Source organism: Equus przewalskii, chromosome 2 (genome assembly GCF_037783145.1).
Source record: "Equus przewalskii isolate Varuska chromosome 2, EquPr2, whole genome shotgun sequence".
Lineage (NCBI taxonomy): Eukaryota > Metazoa > Chordata > Mammalia > Perissodactyla > Equidae > Equus > Equus przewalskii.
This window is the reverse complement of record NC_091832.1, coordinates 90560584-90586860: the sequence shown is the minus strand read 5'-3', so window position 1 is coordinate 90586860 and position 26277 is coordinate 90560584. Positions and strand designations below refer to the sequence as shown.

General features: G+C 42.1%; 1 protein-coding gene across 4 annotated transcripts in view; it reads right to left on the bottom strand.

The window, feature by feature from the left end:
• Positions 1 to 26277, bottom strand: part of RNF150 (ring finger protein 150) — a 238034-nt gene that overhangs the window by 31684 nt on the left and 180073 nt on the right. For 2 of the 4 annotated variants that reach the window (XM_070609044.1, XM_070609041.1), the window contains 3 exons: positions 20641 to 20737; positions 13683 to 13893; positions 5409 to 10371 (listed from right to left, as the gene is read on the bottom strand). In XM_070609044.1, the coding sequence (XP_070465145.1) occupies positions 10217 to 10371; positions 13683 to 13893; positions 20641 to 20737 (463 nt within the window). In that variant the 3' untranslated portion in view covers positions 5409 to 10216. Of the gene's footprint in view, positions 1 to 5408; positions 10372 to 13682; positions 13894 to 20640; positions 20738 to 26277 lie in introns of those variants that run through there. The other 2 variants (XM_070609043.1, XM_070609042.1) reach the window with 1 other exon arrangement.

Genomic DNA, 26277 nt, shown 5'->3' with positions numbered 1-26277 from the left:
GGGATGCAGAGAAAATGTAAATGGCTGGTAGGGAGAAGACAACACTTAGGATGTGTGAGTCGTCTGGGGTCTGTTTTCCTTGGGCAGGCATCCTAGGGGCAGTGACACAAATTTTCAAACTCTGGTTTTAGAAAGAATTGGTAAGAATCTCAATTCTCAGCCCACCTGAAAATTGTGGTCTAGCAGACGTGGGGTGGGGCGCAGGGCTCTGCATTGCAATTACAGCCCCAGTGGGTATTCAGACCACACTCGAGAAACTCCAGTGTGTTGGAAAGAACGTGGACTTTGGAGGGGGTGACCGAGCTCTCACCCCAGCTGCCATTTACTCAAGGTGTGACTTCTGGTGAGGTTCCTTGACTGCTCTCCACTTCAGCATCTTATACATACAAGAGTGATAGTAATTGTAAAGGTTAAATAAAATATGTAAAGAAAGCTCTCTGCAAGATCCTTGGCACATGGTGTTTGCTTACTAGTGTCTGAGTTCCCTCTACCATTTCCTCTGTAGTTAACAAGAAAGAACGTTTTTTGAATGCTTGTTACAAACTAGGCACTTTTCTAAAGAGTTTTCATTACCTTTAACCCATGAGGTAACTGTTCTTACTACTTCCACTTTACAGAGGAGGAAAGGGAGGCACAGAGAGGTTGAGTAGTTTGCCTAAGGTTACACAGGCAGCGGGTGGCAGGGCTGGGCCTTGACTTAGCTCTCCTGCTGTGAACTTACATTATTTTCAGGGGTATGAATGAGGGACAGGAAATTTCAAGACCTCTCTCTGCTGTCTAATAAAGACCCACCCTTTACTTCCCAGCACCTTTACCATCTGTCATGTCCCCTGATGCCTCACCAGCTGAAGATGATACTCTCATTCAGAGTGAACACAGACACGTACAACTGTGAATTGGCTGTAAAGTGTATTGTTCTGTCGAGGGCACGGGTGCTAGGAATACATGGTACCTAAAATGAGGGGCTGCCTAACTGCTAGAGGCACATTTCCTTTTCCCAGATATTAGAGATCCTTTAGGTCCATCAAAGAAACAAAATGATACATAAATTTGTTTGGGGAGTGGTTCTCTCCCTGATGAGCCAAGTTAGAACTAGAGTTTCATTTCCAGCAGCAATAAATGGAGAATCACAAGCAGAAACTTCAATTATCCCGCTGAAAATGGTTAACTACTGTGACATGAAGTTGATGGCATGAGTCATATGTATGTGTGCACACATGTATGTCATATCAATGTACAGATGTGTATGTGTGTAAAATACTGCTTGAGGTATGTACACATGCTACATATGATGCAGGTTTGAACATGTGTATATGCATATGCGTTTGTGCGTATACGCAGGTACAGTGTTCTTGGCACACGTGCACACACACATGCTTCCACATATGCATGCCTGTGTGTACACACATGTATGTGTTTACTTACCCAACTGCAAGAATCTTCCTCAACTGCATAACAGGGAAGACATGCTTTTTAGTCCACTGTGTTCCCGCTTGAACTTTGATTTCCAAATCCAATTTTCTAATTAACTTCTTATTTAAATAACAGTTGCAGTATTATTATGGTATTATTTTTCCTTAAAAAATTCAGTCCACTGTTCTGGTTGCACAGCAGGAGTTTAAGTGCAGCCAATACTTTCTTGTGCTGACAGCTCTGATGAAGGCATAAGTCTTTATTTATATATACGAATGATTTGACAAAAAAATTTTGATGGAACTTTAGTCCGTAAATCTACTCGTTGTTCCTTCCTGCTGTGAACATTAGTTACGGGTGGGAGTATTAATTGTGGATGCTGTCACTTAACAGGCACACACACACATACAGTGGCACTGCATGATTTTACCAATAGGGATTATTTTCATAAGACCTAACAGGAAATTTGAAACAGTGATCTTCCCTTAGACACCAGTGCATGTGGAGGAAGTACTGCTGACCTGAACCTGTCCCTAGCTTTGGGGTCACGGAGCTGTGAACTGCAGAGGACATGCCTTGGCTCAATGGGCTGCCACGACTCAGGTCCTGCCAACTGCCGCCATGAAGGGAAAGAGGCCCAGGATTGCTGCTTCTTGCAACTTTTTCTAGCTAGAAATTCAGATTTGTATGTAAAACTTTACCATATTTAAGTGTTGGCTACTAGTTGAATGTATTTAGAAGCATTCTCAGGGCCAAACCCAACTCATCTGCAGGCATAAGGAGTCACATGTGACATCAGTTTGCTACCTCTGCCTAGAACAATTCCTGGGAATTCCTAGAGATTTAATTCCTAGTGGTTTTGGCTGATGAGCCAAGGCCCTGGGCATTGGTGGTGGTGTGTGCATGGACGTGGATGTGTACATGTGAGAGTGTAGGTACGCGTGTGTATGTGTGTGCATGTATGCATGCATGTGTGCGTGTAGGGAACCTGGCTTGATTCTCAGCCTGGTGTGCTGGTGTGTGCTCCACAGGAAGCCTCCAGAATGAGGAGGAAGGACAGTCTTCCTATCATCCTGGCATTCTCAGACTTACCCAGAACAAGTGGAATGTGACCTGACTGGTAATCACCACAGCTGTGTCCCAGATGGAACCATGAGGGAGAGTTTGGTGAAATCACTTAACCACAATATATTTTCTTTTCTCCAGAAGTTTCCCTGCAAATTCTTCCCCCAAAGGGCGGAAGGAAGTGCAGTAAGGACCACCACATAAGTGGTAAGTTAGGTACATCTGTATTTTAAAAGGTCTCCTAGCAGATTTTCTCTTTGGGGATGTGAGACTGAATTGCCACAAACTTGGAGGTTTCTATCAATGGGTACTCTTAAAATTTTTGCTCCAAACTGTTCCCTGAGGTTTAACTTACAAACACAAAAAGAACATCAAGACTTAGTAAATTTGAAATGAGTAATTTTTCCATGGGTATTCGTCTGTAGGTCTGTAAACTCAAAACGCTCTCTAAGATTATTGGTAAGGCCACTGTCTGTGGAGTATAACCAGTACAGAGCCACGTGTAGAAACACATAATTACGACTTTCTAGGAACTGACACTAATGGGTTGTTGACTGATGGATGGGCTGCCTAGTAGTGATGCTGCTAACCTGAGAGGTTTCTCTGTAAATGGTGTTATAAGGACAGCCATTATTTTATATGAGATCATGGTAATAAAGAGTGCAGTTTATAACTCAGTAGCACTCAAATGATCAATTAGTGAAAAAGATAAATAACTAGAAGCAAGCATGCAGTTCTGGCTCAGGAAGTAAAGTAATTACGGTAATTGAAGACGAGCAAGGTAATGTCAGTTTTCATCCCCACAGGCAGATGGTTTAGGATACAAGCTAGAGCTCTCAGGCCTTGGAATCTATCTGTGAAGGGGACTGTGTAGATATTTTTACAATATCAAGACATTTCAGTTGCACCAATGAGTACTTGGGACGTGTCAGTCCAATGTGTGTTCTCATGGGGAGGTGGTGTGTGGAGTGGGGAGAGAGATAACATTCATGATTTATTGAATGCCAGGCACTGAGCCAGCAGCTGCATAGACATCAATTGATTTCACCCTTACAATAAACCTGTGAGGTGGATTTTATTTGGACAATTTTAAAGACGAGGAAATCGAGGCCCAGGGAGGTTAAGTGAGTTGGCCACAGCTACTAAGTCAGTGTCCAGCCAGGACTTGAGCCCAGATCTGTCCAATGCCAAAGTCAGCCAGTTTCCCCCAGCCTATATTATCTCTCTGTAGGGTCACCTTCACTCATCATGGGTTAATATAAAATAATAAAAATAGTGCTGATGGTATAAAACAAAAATGAAGGGCTTCATTTAAGCTGCACTGGTTTCTGGGCTCTTGGTTTTATGATATTTCCCGGGCATCTGCAGAAATTGATGCACAGTCAGGCATTAGAGTCTTTCCCCATCACATTTCCCTTTGCTGTTGTTTCTGCCACTTCGTCTCTCTCCACTGCTTTTAATCCCCTGTTTCTGCTGTGGAGCACAATATCAATAATGATAAATAATAAATCATCAATCCATTTCTACAAGACATTAGTCTCCCTCTTTCCTCGTGATGGGGGACCAGGCTAGCCTTTGTGCTCCTGTCACATGGGAATAGGGTCACAGTGTTGTCCAGAGCAACTGGCTTCTAGGGAGGCTCATTTACTGGTGCCTCAGTTCAGTTTGAATATCCATGCAAGAATATATATATATTCTTTTCATTAGCAGACAAAGTGCAAATATATATTGCAACACAGTCTCTTCCATCTCCTAACTATTGCTATTGTTTGTTTCTTTTAAAATTCAGCATGTTCATTCATTCATTCAACTGATGTTTACTGTCTAACTGTATGCCACGAACTCTGCTGGATTTTGGAACATGAAGATGAAAAGCTAGAGTCCAAACCCTTTAAGGACCTATAAGTTTAGTGGGGTGATAGACAATTTCTTAAGAAATTGTAACAGAATTGAAAGGAGATAATTGCAGGTGAAGGGGCACCAGATTCTGCTTGGAGTAGCACAGAAGACATCTCAGAGAATACAGCAGATGAGATGTGCTTGAAGGGTACGCATGACTTGGAAGGTGGAGGAAGAGGCGTCAGGAACAGTGTGTCTGGAACCACTAGTGGCTTAGAAATGCTTCTGTGTAAAGTGTCAAGTGGGAGTGGTGTAAAATCTGGGAGAGATATGCAGAGGCCAAATGCTTCATGATTTGTTGAGATTAGTCAGCTTCAGATCTGAACTCAGAGGTGATAAAAATGTTTTGATCAAAATGGTGACAAAATCAGATTTCAACAGATGATTACCCAGGAAGCAAGATGAGGACAGACTGGAGGATGGTAAGACTAGAAACAGAGGGAGTGAAATGGCAAAAATCAAGGTTGGAGATGATAAGGTCTTGAATGATAGCAGTGGCAGAGAGAAATGGCACATGGAGACAGATTTAAAAGGCAGAATGAACACGGGTTGGTGACTGCCTTACTGTGGGGGGGCAATAGAGTGGAGTGAATATAGAGTAGCCCCAAGTTATCGGCTTGAGCACTGGGGAGTAATTTCACTATAAAAACTGAAGTCACTAGCTTATAAAGTAAGCCTCTGCATTAGTATATTGCATGTATAATACAAACATGCATGCAAAAAGGAAATAGTCTTAAAAGTTTGGTACTATACACATTTTCTGAAGTCAAGTATTCTGTGCAAGGCCAATATTTTCACTACAGGAAAAAGCACCTTTTTCTGGGGTAGGGGTGGATGCTAATACAAAATGTGTGTATACCGAGTGTAAATGTGTGTATATGTGATTCACATACACTGTGAATCCCGGAACTGGGGTCCAGTGAGAGGGGATTTCTTCTTCAATTTGGGACCAACAACTCTGAAAGTGGTACTTGTACCTTAGTACCTTTACTTGTAAAATGGAAGTAATACCAATTCCAAACAATGTCACAGAGTTTTGTTTTTTTTACTACTTCCCTGAGAAAATGAGACAATATATGTGGTATTTACTATAAAAATAAAAAGCAGTATAAAAATGCAACATACATATGTATGTATAAACCTCGGGACTAAATAGCAAAGTGTATTCGCATACACGTAAGTACATAAACACAGCCTTCACACCTACACCACTATCTACTGAAGAAACACAGTGCTTTTTGCTAGTATTATTTGCTCATTGTCTAGCATCAGTATTAAAACATAATAAAGAAGAGCTGCTCTGCCTAGCATTTTGGTTTACATGACTTGCCACCACAGTTATTGTTAAAATCGACACTAAAGGCAGTATCAGAACCAGGTGGGGACTGTTTTAAGAGCCTCTGTGAGCAGAAGTCCATAACGTTCCGAGGACAGGGTCCACTGTGTGTCGGAATCCTAGAAGGAATCTGGGCTATGCTGTGCTGCTCTTCCAGCTGCCTACACCCACTGTCTTCTCAATCATTCATTTTATATGGAGCTGGGCAGATGCTACAGTCTCGTTGTGACCCTCTATAGTCTAAACAATGTGGCAGTAGGGAGAGAGCTCAGGGCAGAGTTCCTTGCTAGGTGGGCTTAGTGGTGCTGGAATAAAGGCAGGAAGGAGGGCTTGTAAGTGAGGATGCAAGAGCTTGATTGTACCTTTCCCAGTGAGACTGAGAAGGGTGCCAAGAGAGGGACTCTAACTTTAATCACAGAGTTATGGAACTGGAAAGGATCTCAGAAATCATCTGCCAGTACAGTGCCTTATTTGACAATTGAGGAAATGAAAGTGCAGAAGGGGTATGTGACTTGCCCAAGGTCACACAGCTAATTGGAGGCCACATCAGGACTCAGGCCCAAATTTCCTGCCTCTGGCTAGTGGTGTTTCCATTGTATCATCTTGCTTCATGTAGCTCCAGTAATGTTTTGGTAGTTATGCTGTTTTTTTTTTCTTTTTCTCTGAACCACTGAATTTCATTTCTGAAACATTTTGGCTTACAGAACCGAGACACTCAATTTTCAGAGCCAATTCTTATGTCATCCAAAAGGCATTTTTGGCTGTTCCTGTTTTCTTAATCTCTGAATGATGGGACTTCCCTATGATTTGCTTTAGAACTGAAATGCAAAGAGAAACATTATCTTATTGACACTGGATACTGCTCAAACTTTGAAAAAGTACTGACCCTCCAATTGTGCTTCCTGCCATCAGCTGTCACCTCCTGCTGAGCTCCATGTTCAGTGTGACAATGTCTGGTAAAATGCGGATCTGCTCAACAGCCCTTTCCTGAGCTCACTCTTGTAACAGCTGCTGAGCCTCAACACGTACAAAAAGTGAGACAGCCTTGGGAGGAATTAATCAAACTGGAGATGGTGCTATCTGTGAGCAACTCAGAGCATCTGAGACAATCTCCCAGCAATGGATGGATTTAGTCTGCTGGCTGAGTTACTTCATTTCAGGAAGACAAGTCTCTTCCGAGTGGATGGTGTGTGTCATGCCCGGGCTGAGTGCTCCAAGCAGCAATATATCTGTAGTCTAAATTGATTAATTCTCTCACAGGCTGTTTGTGAATCTGGATCCTCAATACTCCCTTTCAGAGGCACCAGATGCACAAGAGAGGGAAAGAAACCCTGGGAGTCTGGCCCTGAGTGGGCTCTGTTGGTTTGGCAAGGGCTTTTCATTGGGGAGCAGCATTATCATGGTAAACCTGGTGGCTTGTGGATTGGATAGTTGCCACCTGAGTCACTTGATGTTCAAGGCACGTGCTTATGGGAAAGATTTTTGCTCTTCATAACAGCTGTCCATCTGTTGAAGCTATCACTGAGCTGGTGAGCTGAGGGCTCAGAAACAAGGGAGAGATGTTGTTCCAGGGACCTGGCACATTATGAGGCATGGGAAGGACTGTGGGAGCAGTGTCACAATCTGCAAATGCTCCCTTTTGTATAGAAGTAGTCCGCTATGGCTTAACTATTTCCTGAAGGGGAGACGACAGTGGGGTCTAAAATCTTAAAGGGTTGGCTGATTCTGTTGTCTGCCGCAATGGAATATGCTCACAAATCAAAGCAATTATCTTTCCAGGGCTAATGTGAATCTTATGGGCACCAAGGGAGATCATTCTCTGCTGGTTCCAGCCAGCATATTTATCCACAGTCAAGGGTAGCTGCTTTGCCATTTCAGGCTTTGATGCAAGCCAAAAAAGCAGACGTGGCTACTTACTCTCGTCCTCCCTCATAAACAGTGGAATGCTTTATCTAGATATGTTTATTTCTGGAGGTACCAGTATATTTTGCAGTCACATAAAACCTGGAAATTGCTGCTTTGCAGATGTAGCAAAGCGTCGTTGCACATTTGAAGCAGAAATGTGATGTTCGTGCCAACTCTCCCTTTTTCTCTCAGTTGTCTTGACTCAGAGGTTCAAAATCGGGTGCCCTGGGAAGGTCCTGAATACAAGCTCTTTTGTTTTCATGTCCAAGTTGTGGTTGGAGCAGGCCTAGGGGCATTTAAATCTTTTGAATATAAATGTTCTGACCACATCAGTTGCTCCCTAAATAATAAATATAGAACTTGAAAATTACAAGAGTGGATGTCACTTCTGGCCTCATTTTAAGAGAATGTGATTTAGGAATGAAGAATCTCCAGAGAGGTTTATACTGAGTTCCTCAAAGAAGAGAAAACGGGTCACTTCAGACACTACACACAAGTCTCTGAATGAACGCTTTGGAAGTTTGTTCCATAATCAGTCCAGAGCATGGGTCCCTGGAGAGCTCCTGATGAGCGGAGCGATAGCTGTTAACAGCTTTTTTTCTGAAAAGGACTTTTTTCTGGGCTGCAGTTTCAGCTGTGTTTTAATAATTATTTTTGTCTCGTGAGTGGATTTTGAAGAGTATGAGCATATTTTTTCTCAAAAAGGTTGACCTAGCTCTAGTTCTTTGAAAAAAGACCAAAGTTTAGTAGAGATATCAGCTAAGAATGTGGGCCTCCAGGGAAGGTCATCAAGACGTTCAGGAACTGAGTCTCTGGAACTCTCATGGGACTCTTCCTGCCTCAGTTTCCACTGAAGAGACGTGGACAGCAAAGAAGGATGAGACGGCATCTCCCACCTCCACCCGCTGCTCTTGCTCCCGCCCCACTGCCGGATATATAATGTTTATGAAGGGAAACCTGTTCTGTGATTCCTGACCCTATTACCCTTTTTGAGACAATAAAAAGGAGAAAGAGGAAGGTGGGGATATTGGTAAAGAGACTGACCGTGGATACAGTACTGTCATGCTGAATGCCACTCCTACAGCAAAAAGTGTGGGGATGCTCTGCCACCCACGCCCAGTGAGGGGTTACTGCAAGAGAACCCCAAGGGGATTCCGAACTGTGTTTCCTGTAGGTGGGACTTGGAGAGAATTGAGTCAAGCCTTAGAAAAGCTGCAGCTGACTGTGGACGCAGGTCTCCTTCATGCCTGGCTGGAGTCTGGAAATAGGAGAAGGATGGCCTGTGAGGGGTAAGAGGCTGGAGACAGCTGCTGTACTGGAAAGGACTGTCAAGGCAGGGGATGTGTGAGTGTCCCAGAGGTGGCCACAAGGGAGAGCGAGCAGGAGCAGGACTGGGCTCAACTTGGGCCCTATCCAAAAGGACCTCTTGGAGGGTAGGGGCACTTCAGACAACAGAGGCTACAAGTGGAGGGCTGGATGCACAGGGGCTGCAGGCGGCCTTGTGTGTAAGCGACAGAGAGCCCTCTGTCCTGAGTCACAGGAATTATAAGGGAAAGGGCCCTGCAGAAAAACAATTCTTTTGTCTGTGTTTGGAACCTAACGGGACTCAGAACTGTCAGTTAATTAAGTGTGAGCAGAAAATTCCTGCTGGAATTTTCATCCAGGGGCAGGGGAATATTACAACCACTTAACACAGTTGTGGCAGTGCAGCAAAAAGAAAGATGCATTTTGAATACATCAAAACTCATGTTTGCTCAACACATTAGATGCACTATACTTCCCTCAAGGATCAGAGTTGACAGGAAGTTTCCCAGAGGAAACCCACCCCACATTTCACTTCAACTGGCCAAGTTTTAGCCTACATTCTAATTCACGTGTACCGCTTCCTTCTGTCAAGTTTGAAGACCAGATCTCCTGGCTGAACACATTATGCCATGTGCTCCTCAGAATGTATTGGGGCAGATTTGAGATATCATGATTCCATCCATCTCCACATCCCTTTCCGGCCCCCAGCTCACCGGATCCCTCCACCCTCTACCCTATGGGCCCACTGTTGGTTCCTTCTAGTTTGAGGTGGAAGGGGTGGCAAGTGGGTAATGATCTAGAGGCAGGACCGGAGGCCTTGTGTAATGATTCAACAAAGGAAATGGATGGTGGTGTCAACAACTTCCTTCAAAAAGAAAGGGGAGGTTTCAGACCCTCTTGAGAAGATGGAGAGTGGCACTGTATGTTTTTGTGAAGGAGTAACAGAATCTTCTTTTGTCTCTTTCTCTAGCTCCTGTCTGGAGTCTCTGAACACAAAAGACTGTTTGTTTAGCTGTATTTTCCTTTGGTCCCGAGGAACTTTTTTCCCTGCTGAAGCAAATCCAACCATCTGCAGCCCGGGCTTGGGGAGCCAGGAGACAAAGTGTATTTTTGGTGCAGTCAAGCATGCAGATAACAACTCGTGAGGGACACTTGGACATTCTTACAAATGACCCCTCGCATGGAGGTGGAAGGCAAACACTGTGTGATTTGAGACTGCCAAGCGAGGTTATAAAAGGTGGAATGTCAGAAACATTAAAGATATGCAGACAAGAACGTCTTTCTCTCCAAATGTCAGACTTGCAACAAGTTTGGAGTTCCTTTGCTTTGTAAATGCTTTTCCTTTTTTTTTCCTCCTGGGAGCTGAAGATGATCCTTCAATGCCAGATTTTTCCATCTCCACTCTACAGGCAATCTGTTCTGCACCTTCCCCTTGAGTGCTGAAATGACTTTTATGTGCATTGGATCAACCATACACCAACATTATTTGACGGGAAAGAAAGAAGAGAGGTAGAGATGAGAATGCAAATAGGAATGAACAAATTTTTGATTTTTCAGAGATTTAGAAAAAACGAAAGAAAAGAATAAATAAAAAAATGAGAAGGGAGCGAGCAACTGTGTTCATTTTCTCCCCTTGTTCATCCTCTGAGCATAAGGAAGCTAAGTATGGGGCTCTGGAGAAAGACGGTCCTTTGAATTCCAGCACCACCTGTCACTAGCTTATGACCCTGGGTCAGTTACTTTTTTTTTTTGAGGAAGATTAGCCCTGAGCTAACTACTGCCAATCCTCCTCTCTCTTTTTGCTGAGGAAGACTGGTGCTGAGCTAACAACCATGCTCATCTTCCTCTACTTTATATGTGGGATGCCTACCACAGCATGGCTTTTGCCAAGCAGTGCCATGTCTGCACCTGGGATCTGAACCGGTGAACCCTGGGCCGCCAAGAAGTGGAACATGCAAACTTAACCACTGTGCCACTGGGCCGGACCCTGGGTCAGTTACTTTAATCTCTCTCTGCCTCTGTTTCTGCATCAGTAAAATGAGGATAAAAATAATATTTACCTCAGAGGGTTGTTGTGAGCTAATATATGTAAATGGCATAAAAAGGTGCCTGGTATATACTTGATACTATGTATTGGTTAACTATTATTATTTCCTCATTTTCTAGTAATTGTCTAGGTCTGTAGAGATGTGAGGCAGGAAAGGATAATGTAAAGAAAAGTCAGGTCCAACCTCCACTGGGTTATTTGTGATTTGTAGCAATATTGTATCCCAATGACACTTATTTCTCCATCCACATTCTTTTAGACGGCATCATCGAGTTGGTTACAATAACGTTGATGAGAACTTGAATCTTTCTCTTATTTATTCACGCATCTGTATTTGTTCATTTATTGATTATTTGAGTTAGGGCACTAGGCAATTTACAAACCTGTAGAGAGCAGAGAATTTTCCCCTTAAGGCATCTACAGCCATTTGGTTAATGGCATAAACCATTAACATCTAATCAGAATGATTATGTTCGGAATATTCTGTTAAATCCCAATAAATAAAGCTAATCAGAATTCAGAGGTCTAGGAAAAATATTTTGTGAGAAAAATTCAGTTTCTGTACTAAGAGACTGATATCTCTAGCCATATTCATACACGCCATCAGTCTTCAGACTACAGCTGTGGTCTCATGCCTCCCGCCTCTTCATCTTTATCAATATCTTCTTTTGAAATTACCTGGCATTTTCCCTTCTGTTGTAAACAGAAGCCCCTGCTTTGAGCTCCAACTGAACCCTTTCACTCAAGTCCTTCAGTAAACATCCCCTTGACGCCTGCTATGACCTAAACACTCTGTCTATTTTAGGCAAAAAACAGTTTAGGGATTGTGAATTATATGGATACAGACCATAATTTTCTATTTCATTTTTAGATACATATATATATTTTCTTGGTGAGGAAGATTGGTCTTGAGCTAACATCTGTTGCCAATCTTCCTCTTTTTTGCTTGAGGAAGATTGTCACTGAGCTAATATCCATGCCAGTCTTCCTCTATTTTATGTGGGATGCCACCACAGTGTGGCTTGACGAGTGGTGCTATGTCTGCACCTGGGATCTGAACCTGCAAACCCTGGGACACTGAGGTGGAGCATGTGAACTTAACCACTATGCCACGGAGCAGGCCCCAAAAGCTATTATTAAAATGAACTTTACCCATTTACTTTTTTTTTAGTGTGGGTATAGAAAATTTTAAATTACATATGTGGCTTGCATTATATTAACATTAGACATAGACAGTACCACCCTAGACCTTTAAAACAAAGGGGTGGAAATCTATCTTTAAGGACTTTTAATGTCTAACGGTCAAAGTTTGAATATTGAGGTCCTTATGCCTCTGAAAGTCAAATTTTCAAAGTTAAAACTCTTACCTACCCAAAACTAATAAACCTTGCGCTGACAGACACTTACCTTACCAGCAAGTTCCACTTGAAGCTACTTTGTCGAGGTCCTATGAAAGTTCTATTGTTGCAATACTCAACTTCCAACCCCTATGGTATTGTTTCAACTATATCATAGAGGATTATCAGGAAATATACCAAAATGTTAAGATTGATTACTTCTAGAAGTGGGGTACTGAGCGATTTTTGAATTTTTTAATTCTTTTCTTCATCTTTCAATCTTTCAACAATGAGGACTGTTGTTTCATCATGAGAAAAATGCATATCTTTGAATTTCAGCATGAATAATTTTATAAATTCTATAACACAAATATGTAAAAAAAAAAAAAAAAAAAGGAGGCCAACTTAAAAGGAAATATCCCAAAATGGTTTAATCTGCTTGTCTATATTTCCAAATTTTCTATAGTGAATAGGTTATGTGTATCAAGGGAAAAAATATACCTTAGTTAAAAATTGCAATATCCACCCACCCTTTGAACCTTCAACCTAAATTAATTTGTAGGCTGATTTTCTTAGAATTTTTGAAGCTTTTATCTCTACTGTATTAGACTGAAGAGAAGATGCTTTAGGATTTAGCTTCAATTTTGATGCCAATTTTAATATTTTTATTAAATTTTTTTAGTAACAATTTATTAATCAGTTTATTTAATAACAGCTATTTTAATATTTTTATAGCCACCATCAAACAGGACAGTATTTAGTTAGAGTCTATGCAGGAGAAGGCAGAGAACCCCAAAAGATATATTAATGTGCCAGTGTCAGGAGTTTAGGTTGTACTGCAAAGATGCCCATCCAAATGGGTGCCATTTACAGCCGAGACCTGCAGAAACAATGAGAGCACCCTCCTGCATGCAGCCCAGACCAGCTCACCCAGCCATGCACACACTCAAGAGGGCTCAAGGGCGTGCACGCACACACATGCACATGCAGGCACACACACACAGCACAGTGAGTGGCTTTGGACCCTATTCCCCTCCCGCTGAGAATACCTTGCAGTTGCTTTTCTCAGCTGCCCTCCCCTCTCAGAGGCCAAACCCACCACCTTACCCCCATCAAGTACCACGGGGTACCTGCAGTGCTGTGGCGGGTGTACCCCAGTCTCTGTGTGGGCAGGCAAGACAGAGCCAGGTCTGCTGGCTGCCCTGCTGGCTCTGGAAAGAGTTGGGCTTCTAAAGGCCTGTCAGGTATGACTGTTTAGCCTGGCAGTGTTAGACTCATTTAATTTCTTTTCTTCTTGAGGAAAAGTGTCTTTTTCCAATTGCCACGAGGCAACAGCCCTTTAGACTATGGCACTTCAAAGCTCAGCAGAACTTACTGTTGGTAGTATAGATGACTTCTCCCTCCTGTGGGGTGGAATCTGTATCCTGGACCACCTGCAAGGCTCCCACAGTCCGGACAGCAGGGTCCAAAGTGACCGAACTTTCATTTACGGTTGTGTCGCTGGCGCCTGTGATCTGGTTGGTTGGCGGACCTCCCAGAGATCCCTCGAAGTCGGTGGGCAAGTCGTCCATGCAGTCAGCATTGGGCTGCCAGAAGTAGAAAAGGATCTATTCTTAGCGTATGTCATCAAGTTAGAGATGAAGTGTCTACAGCCTAAATATTTTGTCTTGATGGAAAACCAAGTTATTTACTGTTTTCTTTCTGAACCACTTTATTTAAAAATATTCCACATGTAGTTTCTGTAATTAACATGAAAACATCTCCCCAAATTTTCTTTCCAAAGGTTCTGTTTCGATCTAATCCACAGTTTTAATTCCAGGAATAGCAATATCCAAATGTTAATATAATTACTCAAGGGGAACAACATTTATTTATAATGATAGTCCTTCCTTATATATAATGTCTACACCGCATATAGGAAGTAGTTGACAGCCTGATAATTATCCCCAAAGACCCATGCATTGTTTGCAAATACAGCGATGACATGAGATGTGGATAGAATCTGACTCATTGTGAACTGTTAATCAGAGATATACACATACACACAAACCCACATACACACAAGCACAGAATGAGGCTATTTAGTTGTTGTTAAACATAAGCCAGAAAAAAACAGCTGTAGAAGAAAGCCCTATTTACCTAACATGCAATTGATCACACAGTTGTCAACTCCTCTAAATTAAAAGCTTAGAATCATAAAACTAGGGTGAGACAATCTAGTTTAATTATCCACTCGTTGCAAGACTCTTTCCCTTCGATATCCCTGACAGCTCCATTTGAACAACATAGAAATGGGAGCTCTTTGCTTTGCAAGGCAGCCTGTGTTGACCAGCTTTGGTAGACTATTCTATCGTTGGCCAGTTTTGCAAGTTTTACTCTTTGTCTTAGTTCTGCTGTTTGAAGTGATACTGAATATATTTATACCTCTTCCACAAACAACTTTTAAAATGACTTTTAGTTGTTATGCCTCTGCCCAAACTCATAAAAATTATTTTTAAAAGTTGGCGGTGGAGAGATATGGTCTTGAGAAATACTCAAAATAGATATTAAATATTTTTGCTCGGGTCTGAACATCAACATTGCCTTGAGTGATAACAATTACTACATGGTTTTGTACTCCCAAGGGATAAGGAGGAGGATGGGGAGTATTAGATGAAGAGAATTTGGGCTGACACTGATTAACATCACAACGGCTAAAAAGTTCAAAGTTCACTAAAAGAGAGACTCTATAACTCGTGGACTCATTGGGATCGCAAAGCAAGAAATCCAAAGAGCTGGACTCGTGTCCTGGCTTTTCTGCTCTTAAACCAGTCTCCTGAGCTCCACACCTGTATTTGGAAATCTCCATCATCCCACAAATCCTCAAATTCAGCTCATTTCCTTTTCTCTGTATTGCTTCTTCTTTTGCCTTCTCTTTCTCTATAGGAAGAGTGCCAATTCATTGAAACTCAAGCTGTCAAAAGTCAATTCACTGAATGACCGATCCACCAAATTTACTGATTGTGATACTGGACATGAGCAGATGTGTTACTAACATTTCTCTCCCCATTACCAGACTCCCTTCAGTTTCTTCCCCCGTAATATTCCATTCTCTACTTTCTCACCAGAGCATTCTTTTGTCAAAACACAGGTATGATTCTCCTTTTCTCCTAAAGGACAAATTACAATCTCCTTAGCATAGCAAAACTGACACTCTACAGCCTCGCCCCAGCCGACTCTTTTGGCCTCACCTTGGCCTTTGGAAACACACAGAATACACCATCTATTCCCTATCTTAGTGCTTTAGCTTATGCTGTTTGCCTGCTCGAAATGACATTTGTCCCAATCATCCCTATCACCTTTCCCATCCCAGGTTCTCAATCCAACTCTGGTGAACTCCTAAGCACCCCACAATTCCCAAGCCAGATGTCACCTTTTCTAAGTAGCGGTCCCTCCCTGGTGGTCATCTTTGATACTCTAATACTTTATTTATGCTTCTCCAGCTCTGTTATGGTTATTACTATTTGTCTCACTCTACTAGTCCACAAGCTTTTTTTTCTTTCCAGTTTTACTGAGAAATAATTGACATGCAAAATTATATTAATTTAAGGTATACAACATAATGGTTTGATATATGTGTATACTGCACATTAGTTAACATCCATCACTTAACATAATTACAATTTTTTTTCTTGATAAGAACTTGAAGATCTAATCTCTTGGCAATTCAAATATATAATTCAGTATTGTTAACTATACTTACCATGCTGTACATTACACCCCCAGGACTTGCTTATCTTATAATTGGAATTTTGTACCTTTTGACCCCCTTCACCCATTTTGTCCACCCCCAGCCTCCGCCTCTGGCAACCACCAATCTGTTCTCTGTTTCTCTGAGTTCAGTTTTAGATCCCACATATAAGTGAGACACGAGCTTTATAAAGTGAAGCAACTACAGTCTATTGATCTTGAATTCCAAGCCCTCACATAGTACGTGACAATTATTAGGTGCTCAGTAAGTGTTGATATGAAAATTTCTATCTGAGTCTCAGTTTACTGCTTTGAAAACTTAGGAATGTTAGTATCTTCCCTAGACCAGTTAAGGGAGGATTTGAGAAAACACTTTAAAAACTGTCAAGTTCTGTGCAAAGGTAAGGCATGCTATTCAAGCGTGGCAGAATATGCCACCCCAAAATATGCTACATTGGCATAAGGATTATTTGGAGCTGAAGACAACTGAGAAGAAGCAGATAAAGAAATGCTCTCTGCCCTCTTCTATTGGCCTAAAAGCAGGATATAAATTTGTAAAGGTCTCCCCCACTGCTTGTCCGAGGAAAAGGAGAACATTTTTATAACCAGAGACTGCAAGTTGATGCCGAAATGGATCCGTGCAAACAAACCTTACTAACATGCCCTTATCTGCCATTAGTTCCCCCCATATACTTATCTTCCCATAATTTGCTGCCCTAGGAACTCCAAGCCCTTTTCTCCTCTCTTGACACTCTCTAAAACTTTATTGGTCTTTTCTTAAGATGCTATATAAGCCCAAGTCCTGACCACTCCTTTGAGTTACTCATTGTGAAGTGCTCCCATGTATATGTGCGATGCATGTGTTAATAAACTCCTGTTCGATTTTCTTTTGGTAATCTGTCTTTTATGAGTTTAATGTACAGGGCTCCAGCTGGACAACCCATGAAAGTAGAAGGAAAAATAATTTTTTTTCCCTCCTCTACACGATGTGAAGATGCTTATAAGCAAAAGCAATTGCGTGTGAGCTATCAGGGGGAAGATTTCACAACGAGGATACTGTACTGCTTGTTCTTTCAGCCATAAGCATCTGAGCGCAATCAGAGATGCACTAATGATGGACACTTTTCCAAGTGTTAACTTTGCTTGTTGATATTGTTCCTTTCTTTCTTTTCTTTTTAAAAAAAGTATTTTATTAGTTTTGATGCAGGGTGTTTGCTTTTACTTTGCAGACTAGTAGGAACAGTATTCTATCTTTAACAGAGAGGGAAAGAGAAAGAACTATTAAGCTCAGGGAGACTGTGAATGGTAGCAGGAATGAATAATTTGGTTTAGATATGATATTTAATAGACCATCCTTACAGAACCTCACAGTTTACATCCACTCTAAATAGTTCATCAAATAGAACAATATTTTGAAAAGAAACCCAATTTATATACCTCTAAGAGAAATTATAGTCATAATGTTTAGTAAAAGATGTCAAATATCATCTGCAAGTGCACACAGTATAGGTATTCAAATTCAAGTTAGCATGGGGAAGGTCCTCAAAAAAATCCAACCGCTAAATAGTTAGGGACTTGTGAATATACTAGTTACACTGGATATTCTATGCAGTAACAATCATCCTATTCATACTAGGATAAGAGCGACAGGAGCAGGTGTTTGCTGGGATATGAAAGGCCCCAGTCACATGGTGCCTTATAGGAGTACTCACTGAAACCTGTGTTCTGTCATCCTACAAAGAAACGTCTAGACTTGACTGCAGAGAAACAGGGTGAAGCACTGTAATGGAGATAAAGGGATGAAAACACTTCTGACAATAAAGGACTTTTTTCTCCCCTTTTAGTTCAGGATTTTATTTCTCTTGGCAAAATATAATGAAAAAAGATCCCACTGTAATGGGAATTTCATGATCCGTGAGCTGTGCTCTCATTCTTTAGCTCATTTTAGAGAAATCCACTTACAAAATGAAAACGTCCCCAGCTCTTAGCTTTCAACTTATATTTATTTGCCTTATAGCACAGGCAAGCACAAGGACACTCAGTTAAAAACAACAAAAACAAACAGAAAAACCTCACCACCTGTATTTGGACAATCTAGTGGATCAGGATTACCACTAAGTCGCTGGTGAGTGGACGCTGTTCAAAGGAGGATCAGGGTGAATTTCATAAATAGGATTCTGTGACTGCAGCCTTCAGCCTCTGAAGGCCTACAATGCCACCGACATTTATTGAGCACTTAGCGTGAGTAAGGGATATACACATAAGGACCAACAGGCACCAATTATCAGAGAGATTGACAGGCTCTTTTCAATTTTCTTTGATTAAGAAGAAATGGAATACAAGGAGTTTAGGAAAATTGTAAAATAATTTCTTTATGCTACACAAAAAAGGTCTCAGCTAGCTAGAGAAGTGTTTTGTAGTTGAGAAGCTGTGAGCTTGTCCAATGACATGGAAAGTTCTAAGAATGGAGTGAAGACTTCATCTCTCTGGTGTAATTTAGGCATGGTGCTACCCCACAGCAAAGGATGGAGTAGAAGAACATTCCATTCCTCTCAGATCCAGCCTTGAGTATCATACTCTAGGACAAAGCCAGAAAAGCCCCAGGAATGGATGGAGGGTAGCCATATGCCTTGGTGCTTCGTGAGAAGTAGCCCCCTCCGTATGCCTTCTCCTTTACAGAGGACGTTCTGTTCTCTGGGGTGAGCTTGGATGTATGTCATGTTCCTGTTTGGCTGGCCCTTAAGAATGCTTGACAAAATCCAGAAGATGCTACTGATGTTTATTTTTCTGGAAGTCAAGTGTGCTAAATAAAATCTTATCCAGACATAGTAGGCATCAATCCACGGCCAGAATGCCCAACTGCTAAAAGTCAGAATATTATTGGTTTTGGAAATAAATCAAAAGGCCACCCAATAATTCTATTTTAAAAACAATTAATAGCTGTATTCTCAACTCATTTACAACTAGCTTCTGGAGAAGTTATACCTCCCCAGGGAAAGTCTGGAGTCAAGTGCTATTAGGACAAAATTTAACCACTGGGGGTGGTTTGGTTTCATTGTCTTGACCAAGAAGCACCGGGATCGATACTTAGGAGCTTTGAAAATATCCTGAGCAATAGGAACTAGGTGAGATGATGTGACTGCCTACTTTTGAGTATTTTAAAGATTTTGGAGACCAAAGACACACATACACACATGCAGGCACACAAGTACATACATTTCCCCTTTCCCTTGTAAGAACCAATTACAGCCAGAAATGTGCAAAGTGCAAACAGTGAGTTCAATTTCCTAAGTCACCAGTATCTGGTAGAGATGTTGGGTCTTTACTAATGTTTCATGTTCACTGCAGTTGATTTTCACCTTGAATGCATCATGCATTTACAAGTCTGGTCTGAAAATTTAATGCATTGCCTTTCAAATCTAGCTCAGAGCTCTGCGTTGTCACACCAGTTGATCTGTGTTTTGTGTATCAACTGTGAAAATCAGCATACAGCTGGCATGGAGACAGCTGGTAAGGGTAGGTAATTCAGCCAATGCATGACCTTATAATGCTTCAGGTGTGCCCTCTCCAACAGAAACACTCTGATAGTCCTAGGACAATTAGCCTTTTGGCATTAAAGAAAACCTTTGATATCTGATCTGATCCTTCCTTCTTCAGTGACATCTTGGGATTATTAACATTCTCTTTACTCTCTGCCATTAGTAGCGAGGAGTGACAACAGGGAGGCTGCAACAAAGTGGTGGGGGAAGGAGAGAGGCTGCTCTCTGGATCCTCTTTGTCTAGCTTCTTTTAGACAGCGCCTGTGTTTTTCTCACATCTCTCTGTGTAGCCCTTGGATTCAGTGGCCTGGCTTACTTCCTGCCCTCCCCACAGCAGCTGGTGTCACACCAGCCACCAGTTTGTAGGCTTCACTTGATATGGTCCTGGGAAAGTCTTCCTGGGGCATCAAGCCAGACAGCTGGTGGGATTCTCTCTGCACTGGGGAAGAGACTAAATTTTATAAAACATATAACTAAGGGTATCAGCTTGATGGAAGCGCTAGAATTAAGTGGCTCTGGCTCTAGTTTCCCGCTCACTCAAGTTTTCCACAGAGATCTGAGTGCAGCAGAGGCTCTGAGCCAGATTCCCAGCAACTATCTTTCCCTCCCATTGTTGGGAAAAGCTCCTTTCCTCTGAGAGCTCGGTGATTTGGGGGCAACATCAGAAAGTGTGGCATGCACATCTCCTTGATGACAGTGCAGGGGTAATGACACGAGAGGTATCAATGTTGGTCAGAGGTAAACCACTGGTTGGTCAGGCCTCTGCTAGAGTCCCACCTGTACTCACAATCTGCAGCCCAGATGAGAAGCCCACGAGCTGCATAAGCAGCATGTCAACTCACAGACAAATAAAATGGATATGGTGAGAGGGTTATGATGTTCTCAGATTGAGAAAAAGTGAGAGAAGTGTTTTCAGACATGGGAATTCTCTTGGGGCCTCTTCAGATGACACCATTGCTTTGGGGTTGAGGGGACACAGAAAATCCAGGGTTGATGTTTTCTTCCTCCTTTGTGAGTAATGCAGAAAGACAGACATTACGATGCTGTAGGCTGTGCTGTGCTTACCGGGATCCCTAGGGCTTTAAGAATGTTCATCTTGCACATGGGACAGGTGCGATGATCTAGAAGCCAGGGGTCAACACAGGACTTGTGGAAAAGATGCCTGCAATGAGAACCATACATCTTAGAGCGGCGGTAACTGCAGAGACTACCTAGTCTACTACAGCCCAGAGACTTGTCCGAGGTCACTTGACTGCTCAATGGCAGAGCCGAGACTTGAACCTCTATCTCCTAACCTCCTGGGCCAACTTCCTGTTATACCCTGTGGTGATGTCAAAATTTGTCTGTATCCCAGGAGTGTCCTATAGGATACATAACTGAGTCTTCCAAGCTTCAGAAAATGGAGAGAATGTAGAAACTGGGAGATTTTTCTCTTTTCCAATAGGAAGAATGTTTAATGGAAAGAATGCAAGTAGAGACACCTGTATAGACTTTTCAGGATAACTTGACAGAAGCTACTTGTAAATAAATCCCAAGTGTCTTTTCCCACAGTCAGAAGACAACTGCAAAGTAAAGACTCATTTCCATTAATACTTGGGGGTCTAACACAAAAGGGCAGAAGAACTCCTGGAAGCATTTAACACTACAAATGACATTTTAAGTTGTTACGGCCGGAAGGTTGTCAAATCAGAAGCCAAGTGAAAGGTACTGTATCCTTTTCTGATGTGCTCCACTCTACTGCCATGCTCAAGTGCCAGCCATTAGGAGCCTTCATCTGAGGGGCAGGAGGAGGGGCCCATTTAGAAGGTGTAGGATGCCTCCTAACCGAACTTTCTCTCAAGTTGGCTCACAAGATCCCCTTCAGTGGTATCAGGGAGTCAGAAGCTTTTCTTCTCACTCACAAGACTCCATACCACATGCAGAAGCAGCCAGAATTTCCTGCCTGGGGCAAGAAGAGAGAGAACTGTCTGTCTTCAGTATGAAGCCTTCTTTAGGACATTCCATCCATGCCTGACTCCTGCACTATTCCTGGAAAACTTCCACTCCCCTCTCACACTTTCGTCTTCTTTTGTTCTAACAGTTATCTTTGTCTTAGAGGGCTTTAGTCTCAAATGCTGAAAAAGGACCCCCAAATCAGAGAAGGGTACGGGAAGTGCCACCTTTTAAACTGAAATTGAAAAGAACTCATGTGCCAAGGATGGATTAGCTGTAAACAGGGTATGACCAGATCGGGGATTAGAAAAAGGAGAGGAGAAACCTGGGTGTGTCGTTATGTTTCCAGATTATGGTTTGGAAAGCCTGCAGATTTACTGCTTGGAAAGCATATATCGCATTCATTCATTCCTTCATCCACACATTCATCCAACAAGTAGTATATGCCAAAAGAATCCTGCTCGACACTGGGAATGAGCATGATAGTGAGTTGGCTCCTTCCTTAGGGAGTATAACAGGAGAGGTAGACATTAATAAAATAATATAAATAAACTACTTAATGTCAACAGTGCTAAGTACCACGTTAGAAGAACAGGGAGCTTGAGGGGGCTTGTAACTGGCAGATTTATCCTAGTTTGGGTACGCAGGGAAGGTTTCCCTGACGAAGTGCCAAAACTAAGGCCTGAGGGCTACACAGACATTATCCACATGAAGGGGAGAGGAGAATGAGAAGGGTATTCTAGGCACAACGACTGGCTCGTACAAAAGCCCTCAGCTGAGCAGAAAGAAGGCCAGTCCCAGGGCAGCAGGCGGTGTGAAGGAGAGGCTGACAATGGATGAAGCCACCTCCTGCCGCTGCCAAAAGCAACATGGACCTCCCCATGCTCAGGCTCTACCCTCAGGAAACAAGTTCCTCATCTGAACTTGCTCACCAACTGGTATTCCTCCTGGGAAGGGAGTCAAATATTCGGGTCCCTTTGACCGTTCCTGGGAGGGAGGCCTCTGTTGTATTTCCTGCACATACGCTGGAGTCAGAATGACAGTAGACCCAACCATTAGCTGTTTTAGCTTAAATAAGTCACTTGATAGCCCCAAGTCTCAGTTGCCTCATCTGTAAGATGCAGCTGTTATCTACTCACGCAGATATGCCTTGCCTGAGTCTCCAACCCACAGAAGCCAGCGGTTAGTCACTAACACCCCCAGTTATTTCTATGCGCTGGTCATTCTGACATCTCCTCTATGATGGTTAATTTTATGTGTCAACTTGGCTAGGCTATAGCACCTAGTTATTCAATCAAACAGTAATCTAGGGGTATTTTGTAGAGGTAGTTAATATCTACAATCAGTTGACTTTAAATAAAGGAAATTATCCTAAATAATCTGGATGGGCCTTATCCAATCAGCTGAAAGACCTTCAGAGCAAACCAGGGATTTCACGGAGGAAGAAGAAATTCTACCTCAAGACAGCAGCATCAGCTCCTGCTCAGTTTCCAGCCTGTAAGCCTGCTCTACAGGTTTCAGTATTGCCAGCCCCTATAATCACATAAGCCAATTTCTTGAAAAATTGATGGCTTGAAAAATATATACATATACTTATATATATATATATATATATATATTATATAAATAGTGGGATGCATATATCCACTGGTTCTGTTTCTCTGGAGAACCCTGACTGATACCTCCTCCATTAGAATATAAGCTCCATGAAAGCAAAATCCTTGTTTGCCTAATTCACTGTTTGTATCCTATCACCTACTACAGTCCCTGGCACACAGATGATGCTCAAGAAATATCAGCTACATGAATGGAGAGTCATCAAATGACCTATACCCCTGACTGCCTGCACGTGGTCAAATCCCACAGACTCACTCTTTCTAAGTCTCTTTCACATTCATAGCTTCTTTTCATCTCCCAATGCCACCCCCTCATTCATACTCTCGTTAATTTTTTTTTCTGTATTACTGTAATAACATCTAACTTCTCTCCAGCTACCAGTCTTTTCCTGTGCTTTTCATCCCACTCATCCTTGCCATATTTATCTTCCTAAAATAAAGTACTAGTTACGTCACCCCTTGTTCCATTCTGTTCTGTGCTAGGAGCTGGGTACAAAGATGAATAAGACAAGGTCCCTCTCTTCCAGGCAGTACCATAGTTCAGTCGTTCCCTGTGAAGGACAACGTAAAGGCCACTGAAAGGCCACACTCATGGATCCATCGTTTTCCAGCTGTTTGATCTTAGGCAAGTCTCAGTTTTCCAAGATTCAGTTCTTTATCTGTGAAATTTCATCTTTGCTAGTGAATGAGTCTGTGTGTGTGTGTGTGTGTGTGTGTGTGTGTGACTGAGAAAGAGAAAGAGAGAGAGAGAGACAGAATAAATAATGCCTACAGTTTAAGACATAAGCACTGGCCCTCCTTAATTATAAGCTACCACTAATTTTATTAACACCACTGTATTGCATCTTGGTTTTTTTGATGCAGGTTACTACTCTCATTTCTACTCTTTAGAATAACCTTTCTAATGTTGAAAGCAAAAAACTGCAAATTTAAAAAAATCAAAGGAAGAACTAAGGGCAAAAAAAAAAATAAAGTGTTGAAATGACATGTAGGGTGATCATGCCGATGATTAACTAACATTGATTTATTTCCAGCACCATATTTCTTGTGCTGATCATCGAACATGAAGACTATATCCATATAATTAGGATTGCGAAACAATTTTTCTCCTCCCAAATGGAAAGAAAAATAAAAGTCACTAGACTAAATAAATAAAGGAGTAGGGAAAAAATCTGGAGTTTAGTAAACATCTCTAAGGCAGAGTCAGTCTCAACGTATCCCATTTGTACAATTTGCGGCACAGCACTGTCCCTCCACGAGTTTGAAAAAAGGCTGCATGAGAAAGCACATCCAGATGAACAAGAGGACAACATCTCTCTCCTCACAAGCCTGGCAAGCTGGAAATACCACAGAGGGTCAACAAAACTCTTCTCCTTGCTTACTCACCAAAGGGAAGCAAACATTTTAGGAAGAGTTCTTCAAACACCCGACAAAAGATGACATCGACAATGGCATAATATTGCCAAGATGATTATAAATAATAATTCTCACATTTTTTAGCAGTAATGACAAAGCCAGTTAAATTCATTTCTGTATCTATTGATTCTTGTTTTCTGTTGTCCTTTCATCTACATGGGTGACTCTTTCCCCAATTAAATGACATTATTTTTCCTACCTGGAAGAGGAAGGGGCTATTTTGGCTTTTGCCTCTCACTCCCTTTTTCAGGCTTTCTCAGATCCTGCCACCCTGCCATTGACATTAGGATCCTGTGGCTTTCCTTTTGGCACCAATGCAAGCTGTTTCATTCTCCACGGTGAGACAGTTATCAAAGAATGTGAGTCACTCAGGGACCTAGAATGCCATTCTTCCAGGGAGCATTAACTATTGAAATAAGATATATCCTGTGCTTTGTTGGGTAGCTGAAATGTTTCTTCAGAGCCTCTGAATCTTATTTGCAAAGTTATCAAAGAAGTAAGACTGTGTTTTAAATTAATAAACACTAATTTCATTTAATTAATAAACATCTGCTGGTTATTGAATGACTACTATGTACCAGGCCTGTTATAAGCATTATTAATTCACGACCTATGAGGTAGGAATTATTATTCCTATTTTATGGAGGAGGAAGCAGAAACTCATTAAAGGAAATTATCCAAAGAGCTAGTAAGCTGCAGAGCTCAGACTCAAACGCAGTCCTACAGTCAGTGTTTTTACCCAATTCTACACTCCACCACCCTGCCTTCCCTCACAGAACTATCACGGACAAGGAGGGAAGGAGTTGGAGCAACTCAAATTTTTATTCTTTCCCAATGTATTTTTGTGCTCCAGCTTCAAGGAGGCAATATCTTAGGTACAGAGGTTGGGATCGGGCAAAACCAAAGGGAAAAGTGATCTCCCTTAAGCATATTCACTTGGCTACGGAAGGGAAAAGCATTCAAATATTGGCCTCGTCAGGCCTATACTTAGATATCAGCCTGCTTGATTTGTGTAGAGGATAACACTGGCCTCGAAATGCTTTGGACTCCCCCATTCTCCACTGCCCAACAGATCTGGGAAATGTTGAGTTGGCAGCTCCATCACCTTTCCACAAAATTTTCAAATTTGTATCACGAAGTGCCCCGAAATGTAATATTTACTTTTTTTCACAAGGCTCTTCTTTTTTTAAATTTTTTTTTTAATTTTCCTTTTTCTCCCCAAAGCCCCCCAATACATAGTTGTGCATTTTTAGTTGTGGGTCCTTCTAGTTCTGGCATGTGGGATGCCGCCGCAGCGTGGCCTGATGAGCGGTGCCATGTCTGCGCCCAGGATTCGAACTGGCGAAACCCTGGGCCGCAGAAGCGGAGCGTGCAAACTTATTAACTGCTTGGCCACGAGGCCGGCCCCTACAAGGCTCTTCTTGACTTGGTCTGGTTTCTCTTTCCTGCCTTGGCTTTCTAAAACACAATACGATATCGCTCCAGACTGGAAATGCTTCAGCTGCTCCCCACTGCCTAAAGCACAAAGTCAAAATGCCTGATCACAGCACACAAAGAAGGCCCCTTCATTCTTGCCCTTCTCACCTCATCTGCTATGCCCCTATGTCGACCCCACACTCTCACCATAACTCTGAACACCCTTCTCACATTTTTTTTTTTTGTCCTGGCAAATCTTGCTCATGTTTGAAGTCACAGTTCAGATGTCCCTTCTCTTCCCTAAACATCCCGTCCCTTTTCT